Consider the following 25,679-nt stretch of genomic DNA (forward strand, 5'->3'; position numbering starts at 1 on the left):
ACTGACCATTTTGGCCCAACCCCGATACCAAATCCCCTGCACCTGGGGTCTGTAAATTAATAATTGTGGTAAAGGACTACTTGTTCTTTCTAAATATCTATCTAGTTCCAATCTAGTATCAATAGCACTAAAGCTGTTATTTAAGCGTTTTACACACCAACACTATATATACCAAATTTGGCCACGCCCTGGGTATCATAAAATTGACAATTTTGGTAGAGGTCTTCCTGCTCTAAATCACTATGCATTTAGTTTTTCTTACACATGGTTGTAGAGAAAAAATTTAAAAATTGGTCAATTTTTGCCCCATTCCCAAGGCCCTGGGGGTGCAGGAGTTCTGAAATTTACAATTCATGCCCCCCTTGCCCCAAAGATGCTTCATACCAAATTTGAAAAGAATTGGAATGGTAGTTATCAAGAAGTAAAAAAAACACACTCAATTGTTGATGCATGATGGACGACAACCAATTGCAATGTTGTCAAATCAACTCCGGCGACCTAAAAACAGACAACATACAAATGATCAGAAAAGTTCACTCGAGGTTATAGGTGGGCTAAAAAAGAAAAAGAAGCCATTGTAGACGAACTGTGTTTATTTAAGTGTAGTACTTATCTATTCACAAATGATAAATATAAAACAGGTACTGTATACAGAAAGCTTGCATCTCAAATACACCATTATTATGACTATTAAATTTCATTCTCTGGATTTTCAGAAGAAATATAAGCACTCTTGGGCTATGAAGATAGATTGTTAAATAAGTTTTTTACGGAGCGCAATTAGTCCGCTCTGGATACGAGAAAGAGGACTTTAAAAGACAACGAGAGCTTTAGAACAATATACTCCACGGCATCACTCGAGTCACGTACAAACACACGCTCTCAAAACACAATCACCCCGCGGATCAAAGAGCCATCTCATGGACTCGGATAGACCTGTTATAGCAGAATTGTCTTGTTGGAATGTTGATATTCAAAATCCCAGAATCTTTTTAAAAAAAAAACATCTTTCTGATTCTAGACAGCTTCATTAAAGCTATGATATTGTAAGTTTACAGTACAACATTAAAGTTATGCTTAATAACCTGAATATCGCCCCAGAAATGCGAGCTTTTTGGTGGAGAGGGAAAATAAAGGTCCTTTATCTGAATCTGGGACTATAAGAAAGACAACTATGAAAACTGATGACTGTGAATGAAATAAATCTCATTACCCAACATAGGGCGATGCTTAGCCCTACACACAGGGCAATATTGAATATGTTGCCTCAGTTACATACAGCAACTTCTAACACATTATCATCTGTTAATTACATGATGTAAAAAGATAACATTTGACAAGTTACACATGGTAAATTTCCACTAAAAAGAAAAAATACACCAGACAGAAAAAAATATCGACAGCCACACATATCCATGGCAACGCTTTGTTACATCATTGATGATTAGTAAACTAGATACGAGTTTGAAGAAATCAGCTCATTTTTAACATATTCATAGTTTCAACAGCCACACTTAAAAAAAAAAAAAATCCATACTAAACATAGCAAAAAGAAAGAGAGTGACCACATTAATAGGAAGATGTGCCCCTCCTTCTTATCCGTAAACAATGGAGAAGTAAAACTAAACATTAGTGTCGAGATATGTCTGTCCCTAGAACTCCTTGACACAATAAATAGCTTCCCCAGTATACAACTGTAGTCCTTTAAACATCCTCCTTGTACAGTTTTTTTTTTTATATATCTCCCCTTATTCCATTACTTGGTGGCACCTCTACTATTTCGTGTTTTTTAGTGTGTTTGACAGCCAATCGAGACCCTCGTATAAACCATCGCCGCTAGTGGCACATGTAGCCTGGATGTACCACGCTCGGTTCCTTAGGCTGTGGAGTCCCAGTTTATCTGTGACTTCTGCGGCATTCATTGCATTTGGCAGATCCTGTAAAAAAAAATTTTTTAAAAATCAATGGGTATAACATCTTGCCGCTACCCAAAAAATTCATCCTGTTCAATGCCCTTATCAGCTGAACAGTTTGGTAAAATTCATCCTGTTCAATGCCCTTATCAGCTGAACAGTTTGGTAAAATTCATCCTGTTCAATGCCCTTATCAGCTGAACAGTTTGGTAAAATTCATCCTGTTCAATGCCCTTATCAGCTGAACAGTTTGGTAAAATTCATCCCGTTCAATGCCCTTATCAGCTGAACAGTTTGGTCTACAAAGGACACACAGAACTTTACTTTTCCCCAACAGGAGGTGAATCAGGTTTTAAATGTAGATCACATGGTCAACCTTGACCTAAAACTTAATTTTGACCTCCATGGGGGATTCATCCTCTGTCCCTCCACTACGTTTTGTATAAAGGAATTATTAGATCGACCATTATATGTACCTTAAAAGTTATGAGATCAATCATTACCTTAGTTACGAGATCAATCATTACCTTCACCTTAAAGGAGTTACGAGATCGATCGTTATCTTCACCATCGGCTTAAGAAACAACACCCACCTGTTTATTACAGAAGACCAAAAGTGCGGCATCTCGGAGTTCATCTTCATTTAACATCCTGGTCAGTTCCTCGCGAGCCTCAGTGATACGTTCTCTGTCGTTACTATCAACCACAAAGATTAACCCTGTAACAAAAGACCGGAAAAATTACAGTAATTAACAATCTACACCCATAACAGAATCAACCATGATGATTAACCTTAAAAGACGGGAAAATTACAGTAATCAACAATCTACACCCGTAACAGAATCAACCATCAAGATTAACCCTGTAACAAAAGACCGGAAAATTCCTGCTCTACATCACTATGCATTTAGTTTTTCTTACACATCAGTGATTTTTTTGTTTTTCAAACTACCACCCCTCCTTTTGAATTGGGAAAAATTAGCAACATTTTCCTCAAATTGGGAAAAATCATTCATAGTAAATTAAAATGGTAAAGATGCATAAAATAATCAAATAACAATTTTTTGTTTGAGGTTTATTTCAGATCTGATTTAAAATCATAAATAAATCATTATTTAACATTAAATATGTATTGGAAGTCACACCTTGTATAGATATTATTTACTTTTTCTAAGAAATACTTATGTCTAATTTCATAAAGAAAATAATAAATTATTAATTCACCAGCATTTGTACCCATAATCTTGTAAATATTATATTAATAATCAAGTTTCCAGAATGTCTCTCCTGTTTTGTATTTTTCGAATTTTAGTAAAACCCTATACTGTTGGCCACTTCCTGTTATTAGCCTGACCCTACAAAAATGGCGGTCAAAATAAATTGTAAACAATATGGCTTAATGTGCATCTGGAAGCTATATACTTCGCTGCATATCTGCTAATATGGATGCCTCTATTGTTTTACATATTCTTTACAAAACTTTTTGCATGTGCAGTGGTTTGGAGAATAAAACTGAAGAAAAAAAACGTATTCACTGTCAGAAATATACGGTAACCTTTTTTTTTTAAATGGCCTAATTTCCCTAGATTTGAAATTGGGAAAAACATATATATATAATTGGGAAAAAATAGCTAATTTTAGTAAGGGGAAACAGCCGAATATCGGTGGCATTTTAGCCCCAAAAAAATCACAGCACATGTGCGGTTGTAGAGGAGAAGAGTTTTGAAAATAATAATTGGTCAACTTTTGCCCCGCCCCTCAGGCCCAAGGGGTGCAGGAGTCCTGAAATTAACGATTTAAGCCCCCCCCCCCCCAAGATGCTTCATGCCAAATTTGAAAAGAATTGGAATGGTATTTATCAAGAAAGAAGAAGTAAAACATTGTTCAATTGTTAACACAAGACGGACGACAACCATTTGCAATAGGTCACCTGTGTTTTACTCAGGTGATCAAAAAATTAAAAATCAACTTAACAACTTTTAATTTGGGATTTTTTCATCATCAGGTACAGTGTCTGCCCCGCATGCGGAAGGTCGGGGTTCGAATCCCAGCCATGACAGACCCAAGTTGTTAAAACAGGTAGTGACAGTTCCAGTGTTACAATATTGTCGGAGGCATACCAAGTTAAATTTCAATTTTATAAAATTAAATAACGTCAACAAAATATGTTTAATTATTAATTTTGGAAAATTCTGGTGGACTGGTAACATAAAAAGTTAGTTTCCAGTCCTGCTATATAGTGCGAATCAGCGAGTGTAGAAAAGCTTACCTTGTGTGTTCTGGAAGTAATGTCTCCATAATGGCCGAATTTTGTCCTGACCTCCAACATCCCACACCGTAAAACTTATGTTTTTATATTCTACAGTCTCAACGTTAAAACCTGCAATACGAGGTGAGGTGGTTATTTTCATGTGAGAGAGAGAATCAGAGAGAAAGAGTCAAAGAGAGAATCATAGAGAGAGAGAGAGAGAGTCAGAGAATTAGAGAGAGAGAGAGAGAGAGAGAGAGAGAGAGAGAGAGAGAGAGAGAGAGAACTTCTTACCTATTGTGGGAATAGTTGTGACAATTTCTCCTAGCTTAAGTTTGTACAAAATTGTGGTTTTACCAGCGGCATCCAAACCCACCATCAATATTCTCATCTCCTTTTTCCCGATTAAACTTTTAAACAGCTGGCTAAACATGCTCCCCATGATGGACTGTTAAGTGGGTCAACTTTTACTAATTAAAACCTGAAAGTATACAAATTTCAATGACATTACTTCTAGCAAAATGTATTGATGAAAGATGGCCGATATTCAAAATGTACGGATGTTCATTGAAAGATGGCCAATATTCAAAACGGCTTTGATTTGTTCAATCTACCCAGCAATGATATCCAGACAAGACACGTCACGAAAGTTATGATCCTCAATAATCTAAAGGGTCGAATAACAGTGGACCGATGACCCAGGTCCACCAGAAGATTGGTGGCCCAGGTCCATCTAAAACTGGATGATCCCACCTAACATTCTGTACTAGGTGGACCGTGTGTACACTGAAATTTAGATCTATCAATGAGAATTTAAATCAGATTACAAATTACCTTCCTTGTTTCTATTTCACCAGCAGTTAATCGGCCGATAACAAGCAATTCTATTTCACCAGCAGTCAATCGGCAGATAACAAGCAATTCTATTTCACCAGCAGTCAATCGGCCGATAACAAGTAATTCTATTTCATCAGCAGTCAATTGGCAGATAACAAGCAATTCTATTTCATGAGAAATGATTTAAAATCACCTCGGAATAAACACATAAATTTAGAATTAAATTTTATTTTACTGATAATTCTCAAGGCCTTAGCTTATAGCCTCTGTAAAAATTGTAAAACAGTATTGTAAACTATATACTTGGAAATGTAACTGTTCTCGATTAAAATTCAATTGACTACCAATTTAAAAACAAACGCTCTTCAAACACTCATTTTCAAAAATGAATGCTAATACCAAATTCACAAAGAACCCACTCACTCTGGAAAACAGTGAAACATCTGAGCACCAAAGGCTAGAGGTGCCAGGGAAGTCTAGGGAAAATTGTGTAGAAGGCCATTCCTTGAGTTTAGGCACTTAAATCTAACATTAAAATAATTTGTGAAATGTCAGCAAAATGTGTTAATTACATGTAAGTGACTGGTAACAATCTATTTTTTTCTCTAATGATAAGATTTTATATCAAACCATGACATGGTCTGTGGTCAATGTGTTCACGTTCTTGGACCTCTGAATGCGTCATTCTGGGTGTGGGGTGGGGTGGACCTCTGAATGTGTCATTCTGGGTGTGGGGTGGGGTGGACCTCTGAATGCGTCATTCTGGGTGTGGGGTGGGGTTATGTAGTAGTGAAATCATTTTCAAATCCTTAATTTCATTTGCATTTTTTGTAATGAACCAACATTGTCACAACAAAATCTGCCTTACTGATTAAATTTAATTTACAGAGATTCTTGCTCAACTTATTAAATCTAACAGTTCAATGTAATATGTAGAAAGGTTAAATTTTAAATTTGAACAAGATTCAACTCCCAATGAATGCTACCTAGCCTGGGTTTCTTTGTAAAAATAACCCTTACTCTAAGTTTCACGCTTTCGTTTTTGCTTAAAAGAAAATTGAGATCAAAATTACCAAAAACAAAACCGGAAATAGTCTTTGTGAAAACCCCAACTGAAGTGTTTTATTGAATCTAATGATGATATAGCACAACCTTTTTTTATTTTTGGTCTCAACTATAGAAAGTATGCAACAATTTTACTCAAAGTTGAGGGTGAGAAATTAAATGGGCGTCGGCTCTCAACGAGAACCCTGCCCACTCCCTCCTCTGAAAGCTAATAACTGTATTCTCAAAAATTAATGGGTAGTAACATCTTAAAGCTGGATAAAACCTTGCAGTCTTGGAAAGATGACTTGAGAGACAAGAAGTGTATGACGTGCTGCTGACACATAATTTACCCGTACAATCGAAATTCAAACAGGCCGATATATATGTCTGCAGTGCTACAAGGAAAACAGTGTTTGCCAGTGCACCGATTGATTTTCTTTAGTCAATTCATGGACACAATTTTCATCAAAGGAGAAATATTCTACCTTCATATTACTTAACTTTGATGTTACAATGTTTACCTAGATATTTCTCGATTAACAGAGTTTAATATGAAGCTATAAATTAAATTTCCATTTATAACTCAGCATTTCTTCTTTACTGGTATCGGGTACCCATTGTATTGGGAAAAATAGCATCAAAAATCAAACAAATTGGGAATTTTCTAACAATGTATCTGCAAATGATATCAACTAACAGAAGAAAACAAATAAAGAACACAATACTGGTCGTAGCTCTACAACTCGCGCAGGTACTGCCATGATCTCAACTTTCGATTTCATACCGGAAGTGAACATATTAGTTAACTCGTACAACGTTTCAGACTAAGTAAATTACGATGTCAGCGATCTATTTTTCGGAAAGTGAATTGGGAATTTTTAGTCTCAAAATTGGGAAAAATCAACGTTTTTTGGGGGGCATTGGGAATGATACCATTTATTGGTCCCAGTTATGTAAGGGGGGCAAAAATGCTGTAACTAATGGCGTAGTATTGATTGCAGTAATATTCTGTAAGAGGTCAAATCTCCATATTTAGGACCTCACTAGAAGGGTGCACTTATGTTTAGACAAAAAGCTCCAGGAAAATGGATGCTGTAGACAGCGAAATTCAATCTTGTACGTTTTTTTTCTCTCCCTCTACACCAATCAAAAAGGAATTACTAACATGTGAGTTGATTTAGTTCTCCTTTCTACACCAATAAAACTGGAATTATTAACAATAAACATGCGAGTTGTTTTAGTTCTCCCTTCTACACCAATAAAACTCAATCTAATTAAAATTAGATCCTTTGATCCGCTCACGTATATCGCTACACAAGGATCTAACAAAACCGCATACGGAGTTCAAATCTAGTGACCTTCTAGTCTAACCAATCAGCGCATTGGCTATTAAATCGACGTTGTAAACGCACGTCATTCGAATCACTGAAATCTTACTAATAGCTGCCAAAGTATTCCGGTAACAGCAACGTGCCAGACACGCCGAGGACACTATTTGTTGATTTGCATTTGTTGTAAGAGAGACCGACATTGAATGGAACTTCAAAATCAAGATGTTATATGAAGGTTGATGTGATTCAACAGGTGATAATTTTGCTGCGGAGTGTAGGAAAAACTGTCATATAGTCTTCATTAGTCAGCACAGTATTAACACATCTTTCTTGTTCTTCGTTTAAAGATTAAATCTTGCAATCATTCAAAACTCATAACGTGCGCATATTTGTTGTTTTTCCGAATTTTTTGTTTACCAAATGTAAATATTATGAGTTCTCTGATTGGATGAACGTATCGATGAATATGCATGATTAACAGGCAGGGCTCACACTGGACCAAAATTTTGTGTCGCAACCTGGCGCGCGTGCATCGACTCATACACGTTTACTGTACATCTATATTTCATGTATATTATTCAAGAGGCATATACAACATATCATATCTCTGATTAATCTTACACGATGTATACAACATAGCTTTGTTTAGCTTTTATCACAAATCACTATAATTATTAGGATATTGTGAAAATCGATTGTATTTCAGCAGATTGCTTTTTAGTCAGTCTGATGACATTGCAGCACAATCATGGTTTTATTTCTAAATATTGTTTTTGGCTATTAAGTTGACTCAATTCTATTTCATACCAGAAAAAAATAGGAGTATTTCATAGCATATAAACTGGCTATATTAAATAAAGACAAGAAATGAGTTTCTAAATGTTTATTAATCATTTTAGTAGTGTAAATGACATATATTACTCATTAAATTTGCAGTCTAGAAAAAGTCACTGATGACAAAGTTACTGAAAATTGATTACTGTAATACATAACACATGATCATAGTTTCACATCACATTTTCACTGAATAATTCTGTTTTCATCTTGAAATCCAGAATGACAAAGTGGTCCTTTGGTGAATCTCATCATGTAGAGGAGAAGGGACTTCATGAAGTCTGAAACAAATTTTAAATGGCTTAAGATGATGTGAAGTCAAAAGATGACAGGATAACAATTTCAGAAGAACTTACTGTTTTGCGTTTCCTCATGGCCATTTTCTAAATAGATCAAACTAAAGACCTAAAGAATAATGCAATATCCCAACATTCCTCTATTTATACACTATACTAACGTCAAATGGATTAGAAAACATAGCTGAGCATTCTAGTTTACCTTTCTAGATGAAATCGCTTTTGTACTGTGATGAACCGACAAATTAAATTTTAAATATTTTTATTAACACGGAAGTATCTTCCATTGACTAGCTTGTGTGCACAATCACACGCTTTTTATTCCATCCAGTACAAAACAGATAGCTTCCCAGTAATGACTCGGGGTATCTCTATATTTACGATATGTACTGTAGGCAACTGGCACGCGCAAAGTTCATTTCATTCACACCTACCTGCACATAGAGGATCAACCCTTTGTTTTGTGTAAACTGCTAAATAAACAAGACGCCCCTAAGTCTTATTGTTCCCATGCGACAGGGTATCCACATTCTGCACAGGTAAAACAGCCCTGAGGCTGTTTGGATGCCAACAGCTGAAATTCAAAATGGCGCGCGAATACTAAAATACGAAATGTCCGTGTCGCATTTCCGGAATTTCTGTCGCATTTTTTTCTGAAAAATCGCAAAATGCGACAAATGCGATGGGCAGCGCGAGCCCTGACAGGTCACTAGATTTGACCTCGGTATGCGATTTCGTTAGATCCTTGAGTAGCGATATACGTGAGCGGATCAAAGGATCTAATTTTAATTAGATTGAATAAAACTGGAATTATTAACAATAAACATGTGAGTTGTTTTAGTTCTCCCTTCTACACCAATAAAACTGGAATTATTAACAATAAATATGTGAGTTGTGAAGGTAACCTTTCAGTGTTTAGTAAGGATGTAATACAATCTTACTGACATGTATGCAATGTGTACCTGTCATTTTGCTACATTCCGGGCATTTGAAATGCTTTCTATAGTTAAACTGGGTTTGTAATACAATAATGAGTATCACATCAACTTAAAAAAAACATTCTGTCTAGTTAAATGGCTGCTTAATTAGGTCTACAATCCACTCATTGATAATCTTAACAGTCGTCATTGTGGTTATGAAGTCACACACAGTGAACAATACTACACTGAATCTTCCATCAACATGTAGACACATGATTTGCCACGAAAGACTTCTGCCTCAATAATTACCAAAAACGACTCCACCACCGCCAAAAATAACAAAGTCTTCTAATACTCGACAAAAAAATTAAACCCTCGTACTCCCGTCATCTCAATGAAGGGACATTTTAAAGATTCTTTTTGTGTTCAGTCACAGTCACAATGGTGTTGCGCATAATTTTTTTAATTGCTAGGCCTAAATGAACTTTCTACCATCTCGATGTAAAATATTCTCACCGATTTTAACTTGCTTCAATGATCTAGATTACAACTGCTGATATGCTGCTATTCAATACACTCTCAGATATCCTCCAGACAAGTCCCCGTACACGTAGGTCACTGTACCTATTGTCAAATCAAGTCGACTCGCAACCGGAAGTATAATTTCATTTACAAAATATGAATAATTCAGAGACACCCTATTAAATATTTTACAGACTTTTACCTTCTAGTACCCTGATTTACTTCTCCGCTTCTCGAGAATGTACTACAGTGCTTGGTTTGCTTCCAATTCAAGAATTATGCCTCGGACTGTTCGCTATGTTGAGTCAAAATGGCGGACGTGGAGAAAGAGTCGTTGCACATGCCACGTCAATGACCCGCATTTGGGATATACGTATTGAGCAATTCTCTCATCCCAAGGGAGTCTTCATTGTACACACATCCTGTATGTGTGATTTGCCTTAACACAGTATTTGGAATATATTGGATTCATCATTTCATCAACTTTGATTAAAAGACATAAAATTAGAATCCATACTTTATTGAAAATCTCCAAACAGAGGTTTAAGTTGCTTAAAGGGACCAGCTAGTAAATTTGATGGCGCCAAAATTTAAAAGGGCTTATTCCGAGCTTATACCGAAATGTGTATTTTTGACATACAAATCACGTAAAACCACGCAATATTTAAACGCCATCATCTTTCATGCTAATTTTCTTACGGTTTTTCTTTTTCAATAGCCCCCCCCCTCCCCTCCCCCCCCCCCCCCCCCCCACACACACACACACGCACACACACATTTGTTTAAATGGTGAAATTAATACGTCTATGTCCATGAACATCATATATAAACACATTATTGCGTTATGTACAAAGAAAGCGCACATATAATTAGATACTCTGTATATGAAAAGTGAAGATAACGAACAGTGATCAATGTCTTTTTTTTTTTATCGATGTGGTTTTTTAAGACATCTATTTTTCTTAATATATACTAGTATGAAAGGTGATAACAAACAGTGATCAATTTCACAACTCCTGTAAGCAATACACAGGGGCGGATCCAGGATGTGCGGTTACTGGGGGCGCCTCTTTATGAGGGGCCGCCTTGAGGCTCCTGGAGTTTACAGATTTTATGGGGCTTGAAATATGTCTCCTATTTAGTCATTTGTACTATTTTCTATCATTTCTAAGAACGTAAAATTAATAAAATGACGCAAAATTTTAAGGGTTTTTGGAAAAAATTAAGTTCTACCGATTGTCATGCCAATGACCCCAAGGCAAAGGATATGCTTATTGAGGTTATGAATGATTTAACATTTTTAAAGTAGACTATATGCGAGTTCTCAAACCATGGAATAAATTGTATACATGGAGGAAAAGAAAGTCATTCAAGCAAGCATGCCTGGACTATATCTTAATCTCATAAAACTTTACCAATATCACTGAAGACTGTTCAATTAGATCTGGTTATAGATCTGACCATTCCATAGTAGTCATCGAGTTCAGATTTAACACATTTGAGAGAGGACGGGGTTTATGGAAATTCAATAAACTACACTTATATGACAAAGTTTTTGTTGAAAAGGTAAAACAACATATTCAGTTAGTAAAAACACAATATTCCCATGACTCTCTAGATGAGAATTCTGAGCTTGATGATGCTTTATTTCTAGAAACCTTACTTATGGAAATACGAGGAATGACAATTTCTTACTCGTCTTACAAAAAACGAGAAAGAAATACTTTAGAAGCCAGTTTGATTGAAGAAATCAATGAGATCAAAACCAATGACTCGGAGGAGCTTGGGGTATTGGAAGAAAAACAAAAAACAAATGGAAAACATAGGAAAGGAAAAATCAAAAGGTCACTTTGTGCGATCTAGAGCCAATGGATTGAAGAAGTGGAAAAACCCACACAGTATTTTTGTCATCTAGAGGCAAGAAACTATTTAAATAGGACAACTAAAAAAAAAAAAAAATAGAAACCCAAGATAATGGAATTATCTATAATCAATCAGATATTCTGAAAGAAATCAAACAGTTTTATGAAAACCTGTATAAGAATTATGACTCTGATTTGATCAATATGGACCTGAATGATATATTGACTTTCACAGAATTCCCCAGACTTGATAAAAAAAAAAAAAAAAACTTCGGATCCATGGATCTAGAAAAAAGATATTGGTGAGTATGAAATCTTTCAAGTGCTTAGAGAAATGAACAATAATAAGTCTCCAGGCAGTGATGGATTTACAACAGATTTTTTTTTTTTTTTAAATGATCTTAAGGTTTATATTACTGGTGCTATTAACCAAATTTTTAGGCAAGGGTATTTACCAGTCTCACAGAGACTTGGTATCATTTCTTGTTTACCAAAGGGTGATAAACCAAGACAATTCCTTAAGAATTGGCGGCCTATCACTCTACTTAATGTGTTATATAAATTAATATCAGGCTGTATTAGCCAAAAAATTAAAAGTACTTTAGATTATCGTATTTCTAATACACAAACTAGCTTCATAAAAGGTAGATATATCACTTATTTTCTGCACTACCAAATCCCACTCAAGAAATCATAAACTCATTAACACAGGAACTCATTAGATTTATATGGAAAGCAAAATGTGATAAAGTTAAAAGAGTAAATAATTTAATATCTTTAAAGTGCTCATGGATTCAAAAAGTAATAACACGCAATCAAACCGGGATAAACATTTTTGAAGCTTCTTATGGAAAAGGAGTGGTGAATAAAATCTTAGATTTTGGGGATGAATATATATATATATATATATATATATATATATATATATATATATATATATATATATTGTCTGCTAAAAAATACTTTTAATCCATTTTGGACTGATGTTTTTACTTCGTGATTGAAGGTAACGAGTTCACACTTGGCACTGAATTCTCGGACGCAAACGAGACTTGTAAATGTTCCAGTATGGTACAATTCAAAAGTAAAAGTTGGCAAGTCATATGTGTTTGTAAAAATAAATGGTATGAAATGATTTTGTAGACTCTAACGGTGTTTTTCTAACAATGGATAGATTTGAAGGGAAAAAAATTGATATTGATCATGTTTGTTTTATGCAATACAACAGTATTATAAATTCTATTTCTACGATGGCAAAAAAAAAAAAAACAACAACAAAAAAAACAACAAACAAATGTGTCAAAAGAGTTGAGAAACTATGTTAATGGTCCAGCCACACCTTTTCACCATGAAGATATACTATTGCCTAAGAAATGCACAAATTATATCTATAAGAACATTACTTATAAAGAAGAAATTCCGACTTCAATTGCTAAATGGAATTCCTGTCCATTTGTGAGGGGCTATAGAGATATCATTACCAAGGAAGTTTTTGAAATGTATTTTAAATTAACGTCAGATTCAGCAATACAAAGGCTGCAATACAGAATTTTACATAGAATTATACCTGTTAACAGTTACTTGAAATAAATCAAAGTTGTGGAAAATGATATTTGCTCATTTTGTGGACAACGTACAAGAGAGATACAGAGCTCATAATTCCTTGTTATGTAAACAAGGCTCGTGCCATGCTTTTATTTATATAGATTAAATTATGCAAGTAAAAGTTTGTTTATAGCAGATGTTATCAATTCACAAGTTAATTCTTAATACAATCAACTAGTTTCTAGTTTTTGGCACATCTCATTTTCTTTTTAAACATGTTATTTTCTAGTAAGTTATTTATATGTAAACATCCCGTGGGGATCCTGGTCCTCAGTACCCCTTTGCTTGTCGTAGAAGGCGACTAAATGGGGTGGTCCTTCGGATGAGAGCGCAAAATCCGAGGTCCCGTGTCGCAGCAGATGTGGCACGATAAAGATCCCTCCCTGCTCAATAACCATAAGCGTTGAGCATAGGCCTAAAGTTTGCAGCCTTTCACCGGCTGTGGTGACGTCTCCATATTAGTGAAATATTCTCGAACAATATTCAATCAATCAATCATATGTAAACAAAAACATGGCACAAGCCTTGTTTACATTTCAAAGAATTGCGAGTGCTGCATCTCGCTTGTAACTCAACAACTGATATTCAAATTTTGGTCGGTCATTAGAAACACTTGGTTAAGCATTGCAAAGAATGAAATGGAAAAATAAAATTTGAAAAGTTTCAGCTCAAATCGTGTCCATGCCCCTTTAATAATAGTTTGATATTACGTTATTCACACCGACCAACACCATTAGGTGAAGAATACTTTGGAAGTTAATGATAGACTTTTAGATTCAGGATTTGAAATTAAGCATCTGTCGACTGTTAGCTTGACCGGCTATCTGGTCATTATGATTATGTTTATGGTGATGACCACTATATCTATGGTCAATTAATTGTACCTTCTGGTCAAACAGATAACTGTCCACCATACTATGACATTCAGAGACTGAGAAATAATTTCATTATTTAAGTGTACTAATACATGTCATGTAGCAATCGTAACTACTCGGCTATTTCCGTAACCGCAAATGAACCGGTTACGGAAAAAGACGAGCGCGTGATCCGATTGGTCATGTAGCTGAAATATTCGTTTTGTTTTGTTTCAGGGCTATAGATACTATATATACAGAGTGAAGGGGAGGGAGAAACCAATTTTTCATGAAATCACACGACCGCTTTTCACGAAATTGCTTCGGATAATGCACGTGAAATACTACAAATAGTGCTGAGGGCCGTAATCGGTAAGGGTTCTTTATCGTGCCAACGCCCGTCGTAACACGAGACCTCCCGTTTTTATGGTCGTATCCGAAGGACCCGCGATTCTCACTTCTAAATCCCGAGCGTTTGGCGAAGGAACAATCACACCCTATGCTTACGTGACAATGAACCTCTGTTTTATCTCAAGGTTTTATCTGGAAAAAAAAAACACCCGCGTCAGAGACTCTCACTTGTAAATGATGACAAAGGAGCAGTCCTGTCCACAGGTGCCTGGATTCAGCCCCCCCCCCCCCCCCCCCCCCCTCTCCGAATAAGCTACATGAGTTGATTTAATATTTTTTTTTTTGAAAATATTTCTAATACATGTCAACAATGTCTTGCATACCTTTACAGTCCAAAATAATTCAAAATAAGCCTCTTTTAAAGAGAGTCCCTCACTGGTTATAATAACAGAAAATAAATGTCGGCACGAACAATGATGCTTCACACATATTTCGTAAAGAGCGCTAGCGCAAGGATTGCAGTTTATAACCTTATGTATTTTCGAAACTGAAATAAAATTTTTACGTCATCTTCACAGGTCAAGGGTTATTGATTCGTTTAGTGCGAGGTAACGAGTCGATAACCTCTGACCTGTGAAGATGTTTTTACGTCTACATTCTACTGTCATTCCTGTCGGAATTCACGGCCGTTGAAATAGACGTACTATATTCTACAAGATTCATGCGCACATTGTTCACAAAATGAAATCAACAGCTCCGCGATCACGAGGAAACGGTTATCACTATCCATGGTAAAAATATCGATGGCAAAAATATCGGAAATCTAAATAACAGAACATTAACACACTGGATGAGAAGGGATCAAGAGACTTGCTTGGTTTAGATCTATATGTACATGTGGTAGTGATAGTACAAATCTATTCTTATTGATTTATTATGTATCTATTCATTTTTTTGTATGATTATACTTTCGAAAAGTTTAGTAAGTATTCTTTAGTTGGATTGAGTAGGACTTCTACTGCGCATCGGATTGAGTTGTTTTTCTTATGCGCATTGGATTGAGTTGATTCTTTTGTAACGCTAAATTTCATTTGTCATTAAGTATTACCTAATAGTCATGATTCACCTTTAACTATAAGTTTCCGTTCAAACTCTGTAAAACAGAGCAGTGTACAGTTTTACTTTGAAGATCTGCCCAGCTTCTATCAGGTGCATCTTGTGGTACGTAAGAATCATATTTACTTAGGTCTTACTTTACTACAATATTTCTGTGTATGACTCTGATTCTTAATTGCAACGTTTACACTTTATTGTATTTTTTTTGCAGTGAAAGTTGTCAAAGTATATTTTCAGAGTTTGTTTGTAAGTTCAAAGGTAAATTTCTTACAGAACGAAGTTTTATAATATAAATTTATACTCTATTAATGGTAACTTATTGTCAACAGTTTATCTTAATTATTAACTTGTACTTTTTGTCTAATACAATTGTTATTTGTTTTGCTTATATAGGTCAATGCCTTATAGATTTCTACCAAAATAAATGAACACAACGCCGGGTCACGACTTCCTCCTAGCTGCCCGGTTACATATACCCCGAATTCCATTTTATAAGCACGAAATTAGCCGAGTTTGTATAGAGTATGTATAGTGGTTATAGAGGTATTGTCCTAACAATTACATATTGTTGGAGAATTGACACCTTTAACCAGAATGAAAACTTTCAAACTGTTTTATTTGGGTATCACTGCATTTAATCCCATTATGACGATGTAGAGTACATCCTTAATCCCATTATGACGATGTAGAGTACCTCCTTAATCCCATTATGACGATGTAGAGTACATCCTTAATCCCATTGCATGAATATTGGCCTACATGTTGAAAATAGTCATATTTACTCGATGGACTGATTTTATATTGTTTAACCTCCCTCTTGAGACATCAATATATTGCCAGTGAAGGGCTGCAAAGATTAGGCCGATGCTCGGCGCTTATGGTTATTGAGCAGGGAAGGATCTTTATCGTGCCACACCTGCTGTGACACGAGACCTCGGTTTTTGCGGTCTCATTCGAAGGACACCCCCTCCCATTTAGTCGCCTCCTGCGAGAAGCAAGGTGGCACTGAGGATGTATGCATGGTGATAAGGGTGAATATAACCAATCTATTGTTATACCTTATGTTTGTAAGTTGGATTCAATGACGACAATGAGATGGTTTTCTCGGTGAACTTGACAACTTTATACCATGCTTCCATTAAGTTCACTGTTGACATTTCCATATTCAGTAACGTCTGTCTAGATACCACGTGTACAATCAATGACGGACATGTCGAGTTCAGTCTTCACACCAAACCCACGGACTTCCATCTATATCTCAAGCTGTCATACACCCCACACATTCAAAGGAGTACCTAAACATTTAGACACCAGGGTCCGTCGTACTTGATTCACTCCTGCACTTTATTAAGAACAGAACGCCCATCTGATAAAGAGGAAAAAACCCACATCCGTGCAAGAGAGGCTATGAAGCCCCAGAAGAGCAAGCAGCTACTGATGAGATGTCAAAACACGACAGACATTCCATACTACTATAACAGGAAGTGAGAAAATGCAACGGACCAGACCGGGATTCAAACCCGGGCCCCCTGAATCTTTAGTCAGGTGCTCTACCGACAGAGCTAACTGACCGCTACACTACACTATAGAGAAAAACCGGAAGGTGACAGAGCTCCAAGGGTAGCAACGTATCACCCTGTCTTAAAAGATCTCAACAAAATTCTGAAGAAGCAGATTCCAATTCTTCATACTAACCCGAGAATGACTGAGGGTTTTAAAAGAGCCCTCGTGGCTGCATTAAAACGTCCCAACAATCTGAGAGACATGGTAAAACCAGATTGGAAAATCCTTTGTCCATTGGTTCTTTTAAACTTGTTCTGATGGCAGTTGCCCGATGTACAAGCACAGCGAGAACGCTGACAGTGTTAAGAGCCCTGTCACCCACTGGCCGATGTACAAACACAGCGAGAACACTGACAGTGTTAAGAGCCCTGTCACCCACTGGCCGATGTACAAACACAGCGAGAACGCTGACAGTGTTAAGAGCCCTGTCACCCACTGGCCGATGTACAAACACAGCGAGAACGCTGACAGTTTTAAGAGCCCTGTCACCCACTGGCCGATGTACAAACACAGCGAGAACACTGACAGTTTTAAGAGCCTTGGCCGATGTACAAACACAGCGAGAACACTGACAGTGTTAAGAGCTATGTCACCCACTGGCCGGTGCTACCGGAGTCTTGGGGACACTTTCTTTCGTACGAACAACTGCATCCTCCTCGTAAGCTGCAAGGTCTGTGACCAACAATCCACGGCTAGGTAAAATGGGGACCTATGTAGAAGTATCAATAACCATTGGTCTACCAATAAAACCAAAAGGGTCTAGGAAACCGTTGCGGAGTGCCAATCTCACAGTTTGACACAAATGGGGAATGACATAAACTCAATGACGTCACCAGAACGGATGCGGCCTAGCTTCCCCTCAGTGAAGTTCTGTCTGTTTTACACGTTCTATTCACCGTTTTCTTTCTGTATCAGCACACCCATTAACAGTCAATCTTTCCATATTTTTCTAATTAGCATTTTTTTTTATAGGGGTATTCATATTTTTTTTTTTTGGAATAAAATTCTCGAGAGTGACGTTAAACAATATATAATCAACAATGCGTATGTACACAATCTATCTAAAAATCAGCGACAGTCGTGGGCAGCTGTACTTTGGGGGGCCATTTTTATTGATCTTTCATAAATTTCTGAAATCTTTACATTTTGGAGACGTTACAATTTAATGATCTTTGATTTGATTTGTTTCACACACACTTAAATTTGGATTTCACCAGTTTGACGAAGTTTGGGAAAATTTACTTTTTAAATAGGACATGGCGGTCACACGGGTTTCTCGTGCCTACATTAAACGACTGCGTGGACTGCGAACCATTGTAAAACTAGATCATGGTCGATTATAGAATAATTAAATTCCAAATTTCGCAACGCTTAGTTCGAAATCAAAAATAGAAAATGTAATCGTCCTGAATTATGAAATTTCACAACGACCATGATGGGGCTGAAATGACCAGTTTGACATTTGATTATCTTATCATGGAAACAATTTTAAAATTAGAAGTTCGCATTCATATATAAAGCGTACTCCTCTATTTAGTCTGCTGTTCCGAGCCTAGCAGACGTGTGTGAGCAGTAGATCGTCAAACTGGACATAAAACAGTTAGGTAAATAACATCTAAAGCTTAACTCAATACCATGCATTGCTATTGGATTCATTTCCTAAATAATTCAATCTTTTGTTTGTAACACATAATTTGATTGGCTGAGGAATATCACTTTTTTAACAAGATAAATCACTACTGTTTTAAAACAGCCTTGTGACGTCATTAAGTATGGACGTGTCTTTTTGAAATTCATGCTACACCATATTGAAAAATATTTAACATATTAGAAAACGCACACACGTTTTCACCAATGATTAATCTTATATGGAATAAATCTGATTGCAAAACATGGCAGAAAAAAATCTTTATTTTTATATGAGGCATTCCAAATGACATACACTCACGTACGCTTTTAAAGCCCGGGCACTCATGTAAGATCAAGCCCGGGCACTCTCATAAGAACTTTAACAAGTTAGATTTATTTTGGACAAACTTATTCTTGAAACTTTATGAAGCCATGGAAAGAGGACCCGTTTTCCTGTGTGTGGTGATATTTTTTGTGGGCCTTGGTGACGCGGTTCTTCGGGACCTCCCAGCACCCTGCACTGCTAACCACGCCCCCGTGTGCGGAGAGAACGGACAGACGTACGACAACGTATGCTTGGCCCGCTCTGTGTAAGTAAGGATGTTCTAAACAAATTCTACGTTTTACGTCACTCACGGCTCCGTGTAAGTAAGGCTGGGCTGCTTTTAAGATCGTAGCGGCTAGTCTACCTGCTAGGCTAGATATCTAAGTCTATTGAACGCACTATATGAATTAACGCTTGTTATCCCTACGTAGGGCTAGCCTAGCATATCGTTCAAGATTGTAGCGCTACCGAGTCCTACGTAGTCGCTACGATATTGAACACAGTCCCGTATTCTATACAAATTCTTCGTTTTACATCACTCACGGTTGTCTGGCCCGCTCCGAACGAGAGACATTCTTTTTTATGTCAGTCATGAGTGTCTGATATGTACAGTTCAGTAGGTATTGCGCTGTCCTGGTGTCCGGCCCTTTGTCTATCTGTCTAATTGTTGATATCTCCGTCTGTCCGTCCCTTTATCTATCTATCTATTTCTCTCTCTCTCTCTCTCTCTCTCTCTCTCTCTCTCTCTCTCTCTCATTGATATGAAACTGAGGGTGTGTGTAAATTCCTGATGACTAACTAATATTTATTGTTCATGTTTTACTTCCTTGAGGTTTTAAGATAGTACACATGTACACTGTGACATTGACGTGATCTTACACAGCTTAATGTGAAGTATATCATATCTGTCAAGGTCACTGTGTCTTTTGTTGACTTGAGATATAACACGGAAGAGGAAGTGTGATGGGGATATGATACGAAGTCTGCATCTTGTACAATATCAATCTACACCAGAGGTCGCACTCAATTTCGCTTTAACGTGCGAGCGCCCTCTGGTGGAGATTGGTGTATTTCAAAATGTGTAGGAGTAATAAGCTTGTCAAAGAGCCACAAAATTAAATCCTTTATCTTCATGCAACTGTTTGTGTGTATAATGTGAAATCTAGAATTGTTTTTATCCACCTGTTTGTGTGTATAATGTGAAATCTAGAATTGTTTTTATCCATCTGTTTGTGTGTATAATGTCAAATCTAGAATTGTTTTTATCCACCTGTTTGTGTGTATAATGTCAAGTCTAGAATTGTTTTTATCCATCTGTTTGTGTGTATAATGTCAAGTCTAGAATTGTTTTTATCCATCTGTTTGTGTGTATAATGTCAAGTCTAGAATTGTTTTTATCCACCTGTTTGTGTGTTTAATGAAGTCTAGAATTGTTTTTATCCATCTGTTTGTGTGTATAATGTCAAGTCTAGAATTGTTTTTATCCACCTGTTTGTGTGTATAATGTCAAGTCTAGAATTGTTTTTATCCACCTGTTTGTGTGTATAATGTCAAGTCTAGAATTGTTTTTATCCACCTGTTTGTGTGTATAATGTCAAATCTAGAATTGTTTTCATCCACCTGTTTGTGTGTATAATGTCAAATCTAGAATTGTTTTCATCCACCTGTTTGTGTGTATAATGTCAAATCTAGAATTGTTTTTATCCACCTGTTTGTGTGTATAATGTCAAGTCTAGAATTGTTTTTATCCACCTGTTTGTGTGTATAATGTCAAATCTAGAATTGTTTTCATCCACCTGTTTGTGTGTATAATGTCAAGTCTAGAATTGTTTTTATCCACCTGTTTGTGTGTATAATGTCAAATCTAGAATTGTTTTCATCCACCTGTTTGTGTGTATAATGTCAAGTCTAGAATTGTTTTCATCCACCTGTTTGTGTGTATAATGTCAAATCTAGAATTGTTTTCATCCACCTGTTTGTGTGTATAATGTCAAGTCTAGAATTGTTTTCATCCACCTGTTTGTGTGTATAATGTCAAATCTAGAATTGTTTTCATCCACCTGTTTGTGTGTATAATGTCAAGTCTAGAATTGTTTTTATCCACCTGTTTGTGTGTATAATGTCAAGTCTAGAATTGTTTTCATCCACCTGTTTGTGTGTATAATGAAGTCTAGAATTGTTTTTATCCACTTGTTTGTGTGTATAATGTCAAGTCTAGAATTGTTTTTTTAATTTTTGGTCACAAGGGGATGGGGGGGGGCTGTGAATCCACCACTGGGTACGACAGATCAAAAATCGATTTACCATACTACTCGATCTTGCGGGAATAAAAAAACAAGAGGCCCAAGGGCCTAGAATCGCTCTTCTGATAAATTGTACAACCTCACCATTTCTATTCTTAGCCTCTTAGTATTCTAAATCTTTAGTTAAATCCTAAGAATTCAAAAAAAGTAGGTCAATGTGACCTACTTTTTGGTTTACACATTTTGAGAACCCAAGAAATATCAACTGACAAAGTTTGATGATTTTAAGCCAATTAGTATCTGAATATTGAAATATAGCTGTCAAATTCCAATCGTAGGTCATGGTGACCTACTTTCTGGTCAGCGAACTCCGAACATGCAAGACCCATCAACTGACAAAGTTTGATGACTGTAGGTCAAATAGTATCTGAAATATATAAATATAGCCGTCCAATTCCAAAAGTAGGTCAAGGTGACCTACTTTTTGGTCAACACCCTTTGAACATGCAAGACGCATCAACTGACAAAGTTTGATGACTGTAGGTCAAATAGTATCTGAAATATATAAATATAGGTGTCCAATTCCAAAAGTAGGTCAAGTTGACCTACTTTTTGGTCGAAACCCTTCGAACATGCAAGACCCATCAACTGACAAAGTTTGATGACTGTAGGTCAAATAGTATTTGAAATATATAAATATAGCCGTCAAATTCCAAAAGTAGGTCAAGGTGACCTACTTTTTGGTCGACACACTCCATTGACTCAAGATGCATCAACTGTCAAAGTTTGATGATTGTAGGTCAATTAGTGACTGAAATATATAAATATAACTGTCAAATGCCAAAAGTAGGTCACAGTGACCTACTTTTTGGTCGATACACTCCGAAGACTCAAGATGCATCAACTGACAAAGTTTGATGATTGTAGGTCAAATAGTGTCTGAAATATAGTAATTTAGCTGTCAAATACCAAAAGTAGGTCACGGTGACCTACTTTTTGGTCGACACAAACCGAAGACTGAAGACGCATCAATTGACAAAGTTTGATGATCCTAGGTTTTACAGTGCCCAAAATATGCATCTAAAATTGAAAATGTGAAATTTGAATAGCTGCAAAATTCAAAAAGTAGGTCACTGTGACCTACTTTTTTATAAATATGTTTCAAGGCCTCAAGATGCATCAACTTACAAGATTTGACGATTCTAAACCTCTCGGTATTTGAAATAACAACTTAAAATATATCTATAAATGATAAGCCATAAAATTCAGAAAGTAGGTCATGGTGACCTATTTTTCAGTTGACGCATTTCAAGGTCCCATGATCCACCAACTGACAAGTTTTGATGATCATGGGCTTCAAAGTGTCCAAGATATGCATCAAAATTAATTTTAAAATAAATACCTGCAAAATTCAAAAAGTAGGTCACCGTGACCTACTTTTGAAACAACTTGACACAAGGTCCTAAGATGCATCAACTGTCAAAATTTGATGATCCTAGTCCTTATAATGACTAAAATATCTAAGATTTAAGGAATTTAAAAAAAATTTAAATTTAGGTCAACTTTGAAGTGACCTTGAGACCATGCCCTTTGCCCCAGGGTAATGCCTTGAACAATTTTTAATCTACAACATATCCTCATCCTTATGTGTAAGTTTGGTGATAATCTGCCCTGTGGTTCTTGAGAAGAAGATTTTTTAGCAACCACTACTTTTTTTTGTATTTTCCTGATTATCTCCCCTTGTTAAAGGGTCACATCCCTTTATTTAGTATGTATGAAAGCCCTTGGGCCAATGATACCCTGTAACAAATTTGAAAAAAATTGGCCAAGGGGTTCTTGAGTTATAGCCCTTTTTCTAAAAAGTTTACGCACACCGCACACCGCACACCGCACAAATGGCCATAGCATTAGCTCTTTGAGCCTTTGGCTCAGAAGAGCTAAAAAGTATCGGAAGTGACGTCAGTTTGAAAAAAAAAACTTTCGGTATTATATCAAATATTTAATGTTACCATCATATCAAGTCTTTGAGCAACACCATTACTTAGAATTATAGTAAAATTTTGTTGTAATCATAGTTTTGTTTTTATCGTCTAGAGGTATTGGTATCGCCTATCAAGGGAAGTGTAACTGCGCATGCCCAAAAGTGAAAATGCCTGTTTGTGGGTATAATGGAATTACGTATGACAATGCCTGCCTGGCAAAATGCGAGTAAGTGGGATCTAGATGCATTAATACATGTATCGACTTTCTAATTAAATCAATAAATACATGTATCGACTTTCTAATTAAATCAATAAACACATGTAGCACCTTCTAATCGAATAATTAAATACATGTAGCACCTCTCTAATTGAATAATTAAATACATATAGCACCTTACTAATCGAATAATTAAATACATGTAGCACCTTCTAATCGAATAATTAAATACATGTAGCACCTTACTAATCGAATAATTAAATACATGTAGCACCTTACTAATCGATAATTAAATACATGTAGTACCTTACTAATCGAATAATTAAATACATGTAGCACCTTACTAATCGAATAATTAAATACATGTAGCACCTTACTAATCGATAATTAAATACATGTAGTACCTTACTAATCGAATTTCTTTTATATTTCAGTCTCGTCAGTTTTACCCCCGGAGCATGCAGTTTGTGAATGAAGTCATTTTTTCTTCTTTATACAGCTCATCCAAAACTTTATATTGAAATTTAGGCACGACTCAACGTTATGTAGACAAAGAAATAAAACAAAAACAAACGAATTAAAGAAACAAATATAAAAACCTAACGTCCCCGTACACACTGAATGGTGACTGTGTACCACGTGACCACTGTCTACCTGGATGGATCTTTAGATTGATGTTTATTGCACGAATATATTTTGTAATCAACACTTGGGTACTTTCGTTCCCCCTCGGACTTTATCAATCCAAACACGCACACTAACTTGGTGAAAACTTGCGATTTATTCTGTTTTATATTGGTATGCCATAAATATCAGAAAATTAGAGATTCCTTTTCATGTCTGTGTGTACACGTCCTCCTGGGCGGTCTTTAGAAGAGCGCGGTGGGGGCTGTTTATTTGTAATGCACAATGGGCATACATGCATTTTTTCTATGACTATTATGCATAATTGTATAAATACATGTAATGTTTCAAAATAAACTCAAGAATTCTACGCACATTAATTGTTGTGAAAACTTTTTAGATGATCCGAGCCGTTGCAATAATAATTCATCTTATTTAAGATATACTTGGTTACAGAATTGTATTTTTAGTAAACTAATTTTGTGTGTCATGATTGATCTATGTGTTTTTCGAAAAAGATTATGTTGCAGACTAGATTTCATGGAGGAAGGTTTTCTAGGAGAAAATATATCATAGATACAGAGTAGATTTTTGGCGGAATGTTTTGAAGGAGAAAACACCCGATAATACATAAATGTGATGATAAATCCTGGCCCTACTATTTGAACAGAATATTTGATACTTTATCTAGATAATTTCATTTTCATAAGGCTTTTTACCATCCTTATTTTGCAAATTATACAAAAACTGACAATCAAGTCTGGAAGTGTGTAATATTGCTTTATTACGTCACTAGTGAAGAACACACTGTTTATTAAACTATCTATTAAACTGTGTTGAAAGAATTAACATGTGACACGCGGATCCTACGGCTTCAGGCAACAGATCCGTTCTCGGGTCAAACAAAACAGCTGTTGTCCTCGAACCCAGTCAATAACTGTATATTGTTAAATACATAAGATAAAAAGGTAAATTTTAACAGCTATTTGACTTTAAGACAGTGAGTAAATTAATGTATATGCCTATGCCAAGGATAACCCATGAAAGCCATATGGCTTATTCCAATGGGGTCCTTCTGATCTTATAATATGATATACACAATATATTATAATTATTAGCATAATAAAACAATGCAAACAAAAAGATATTGATTTGAAACACATAAGAATACTTTAAATATCTTAAATTTCAACAGTGCTTAGTATTGAAATAACAACTGTAATAACTATGTATGAACAAGACAATGTGGATCAATAATACTAATCAATAATAATCACTATCTGCCTTTTTCTTCATTTCATTGAGTAAATGTTTTTTAACTGCAGATTTGAATGAAAATCTATTGTTTATACATTTTATT

General features: G+C 35.9%; 2 protein-coding genes across 3 annotated transcripts; one reads left to right on the plus strand and one right to left on the minus strand.

The window, feature by feature from the left end:
* Window positions 1-575: 575 nt before the first annotated feature.
* LOC125666192 (ADP-ribosylation factor 2) lies at window positions 576-10,340 on the minus strand. Of its 2 annotated transcripts, none has more exons than XM_048899306.2 (5): window positions 10,151-10,340; window positions 4,456-4,642; window positions 4,183-4,293; window positions 2,507-2,631; window positions 576-1,937 (listed from the first exon to the last, which is right to left on the minus strand). In XM_048899306.2, exons 2-5 carry the CDS (start codon window positions 4,601-4,603, stop codon window positions 1,776-1,778), a joined length of 546 nt encoding a protein of 181 aa, XP_048755263.1. In that variant the 5' UTR covers window positions 4,604-4,642; window positions 10,151-10,340; the 3' UTR covers window positions 576-1,775. The 2 variants fall into 2 exon arrangements, with proteins under 2 accessions (XP_048755263.1, XP_048755264.1); XM_048899307.2 differs by having other exon boundaries at window positions 9,943-10,284.
* An 8,935-nt stretch (window positions 10,341-19,275) lies between these two features.
* LOC125666458 (serine protease inhibitor dipetalogastin-like) lies at window positions 19,276-24,695 on the plus strand. Its single transcript, XM_056151458.1, has 3 exons — window positions 19,276-19,518; window positions 23,591-23,704; window positions 24,130-24,695. Exons 1-3 carry the CDS (start codon window positions 19,361-19,363, stop codon window positions 24,164-24,166), a joined length of 309 nt encoding a protein of 102 aa, XP_056007433.1. The 5' UTR covers window positions 19,276-19,360; the 3' UTR covers window positions 24,167-24,695.
* The last annotated feature ends 984 nt before the right edge of the window (window positions 24,696-25,679 follow it).

The sequence above is a fragment of the Ostrea edulis genome, chromosome 10 (genome assembly GCF_947568905.1).
Source record: "Ostrea edulis chromosome 10, xbOstEdul1.1, whole genome shotgun sequence".
In the NCBI taxonomy this organism is placed as follows: domain Eukaryota; kingdom Metazoa; phylum Mollusca; class Bivalvia; order Ostreida; family Ostreidae; genus Ostrea; species Ostrea edulis.

Bases quoted from the DNA above. Each gene is read 5' to 3' on its own strand.
- LOC125666192 (XM_048899306.2), bottom strand. From the start codon at position 4,603: ATGGGGAGCATGTTTAGCCAGCTGTTTAAAAGTTTAATCGGGAAAAAG. The intron at 4,294-4,455 runs GTAAGAAGTTCT...CTCGTATTGCAG, and splicing joins CACAACTATTCCCACAATAG to GTTTTAACGTTGAGACTGTA. The intron at 1,938-2,506 runs GTGGGTGTTGTT...TTTTTTTTACAG, and splicing joins TGGTCTTCTGTAATAAACAG to GATCTGCCAAATGCAATGAA.
- LOC125666458 (XM_056151458.1), top strand. From the start codon at position 19,361: ATGGAAAGAGGACCCGTTTTCCTGTGTGTGGTGATATTTTTTGTGGGC. The intron at 19,519-23,590 runs GTAAGTAAGGAT...TTTATCGTCTAG, and splicing joins GTATGCTTGGCCCGCTCTGT to AGGTATTGGTATCGCCTATC. The intron at 23,705-24,129 runs GTAAGTGGGATC...TTTATATTTCAG, and splicing joins GCCTGCCTGGCAAAATGCGA to TCTCGTCAGTTTTACCCCCG.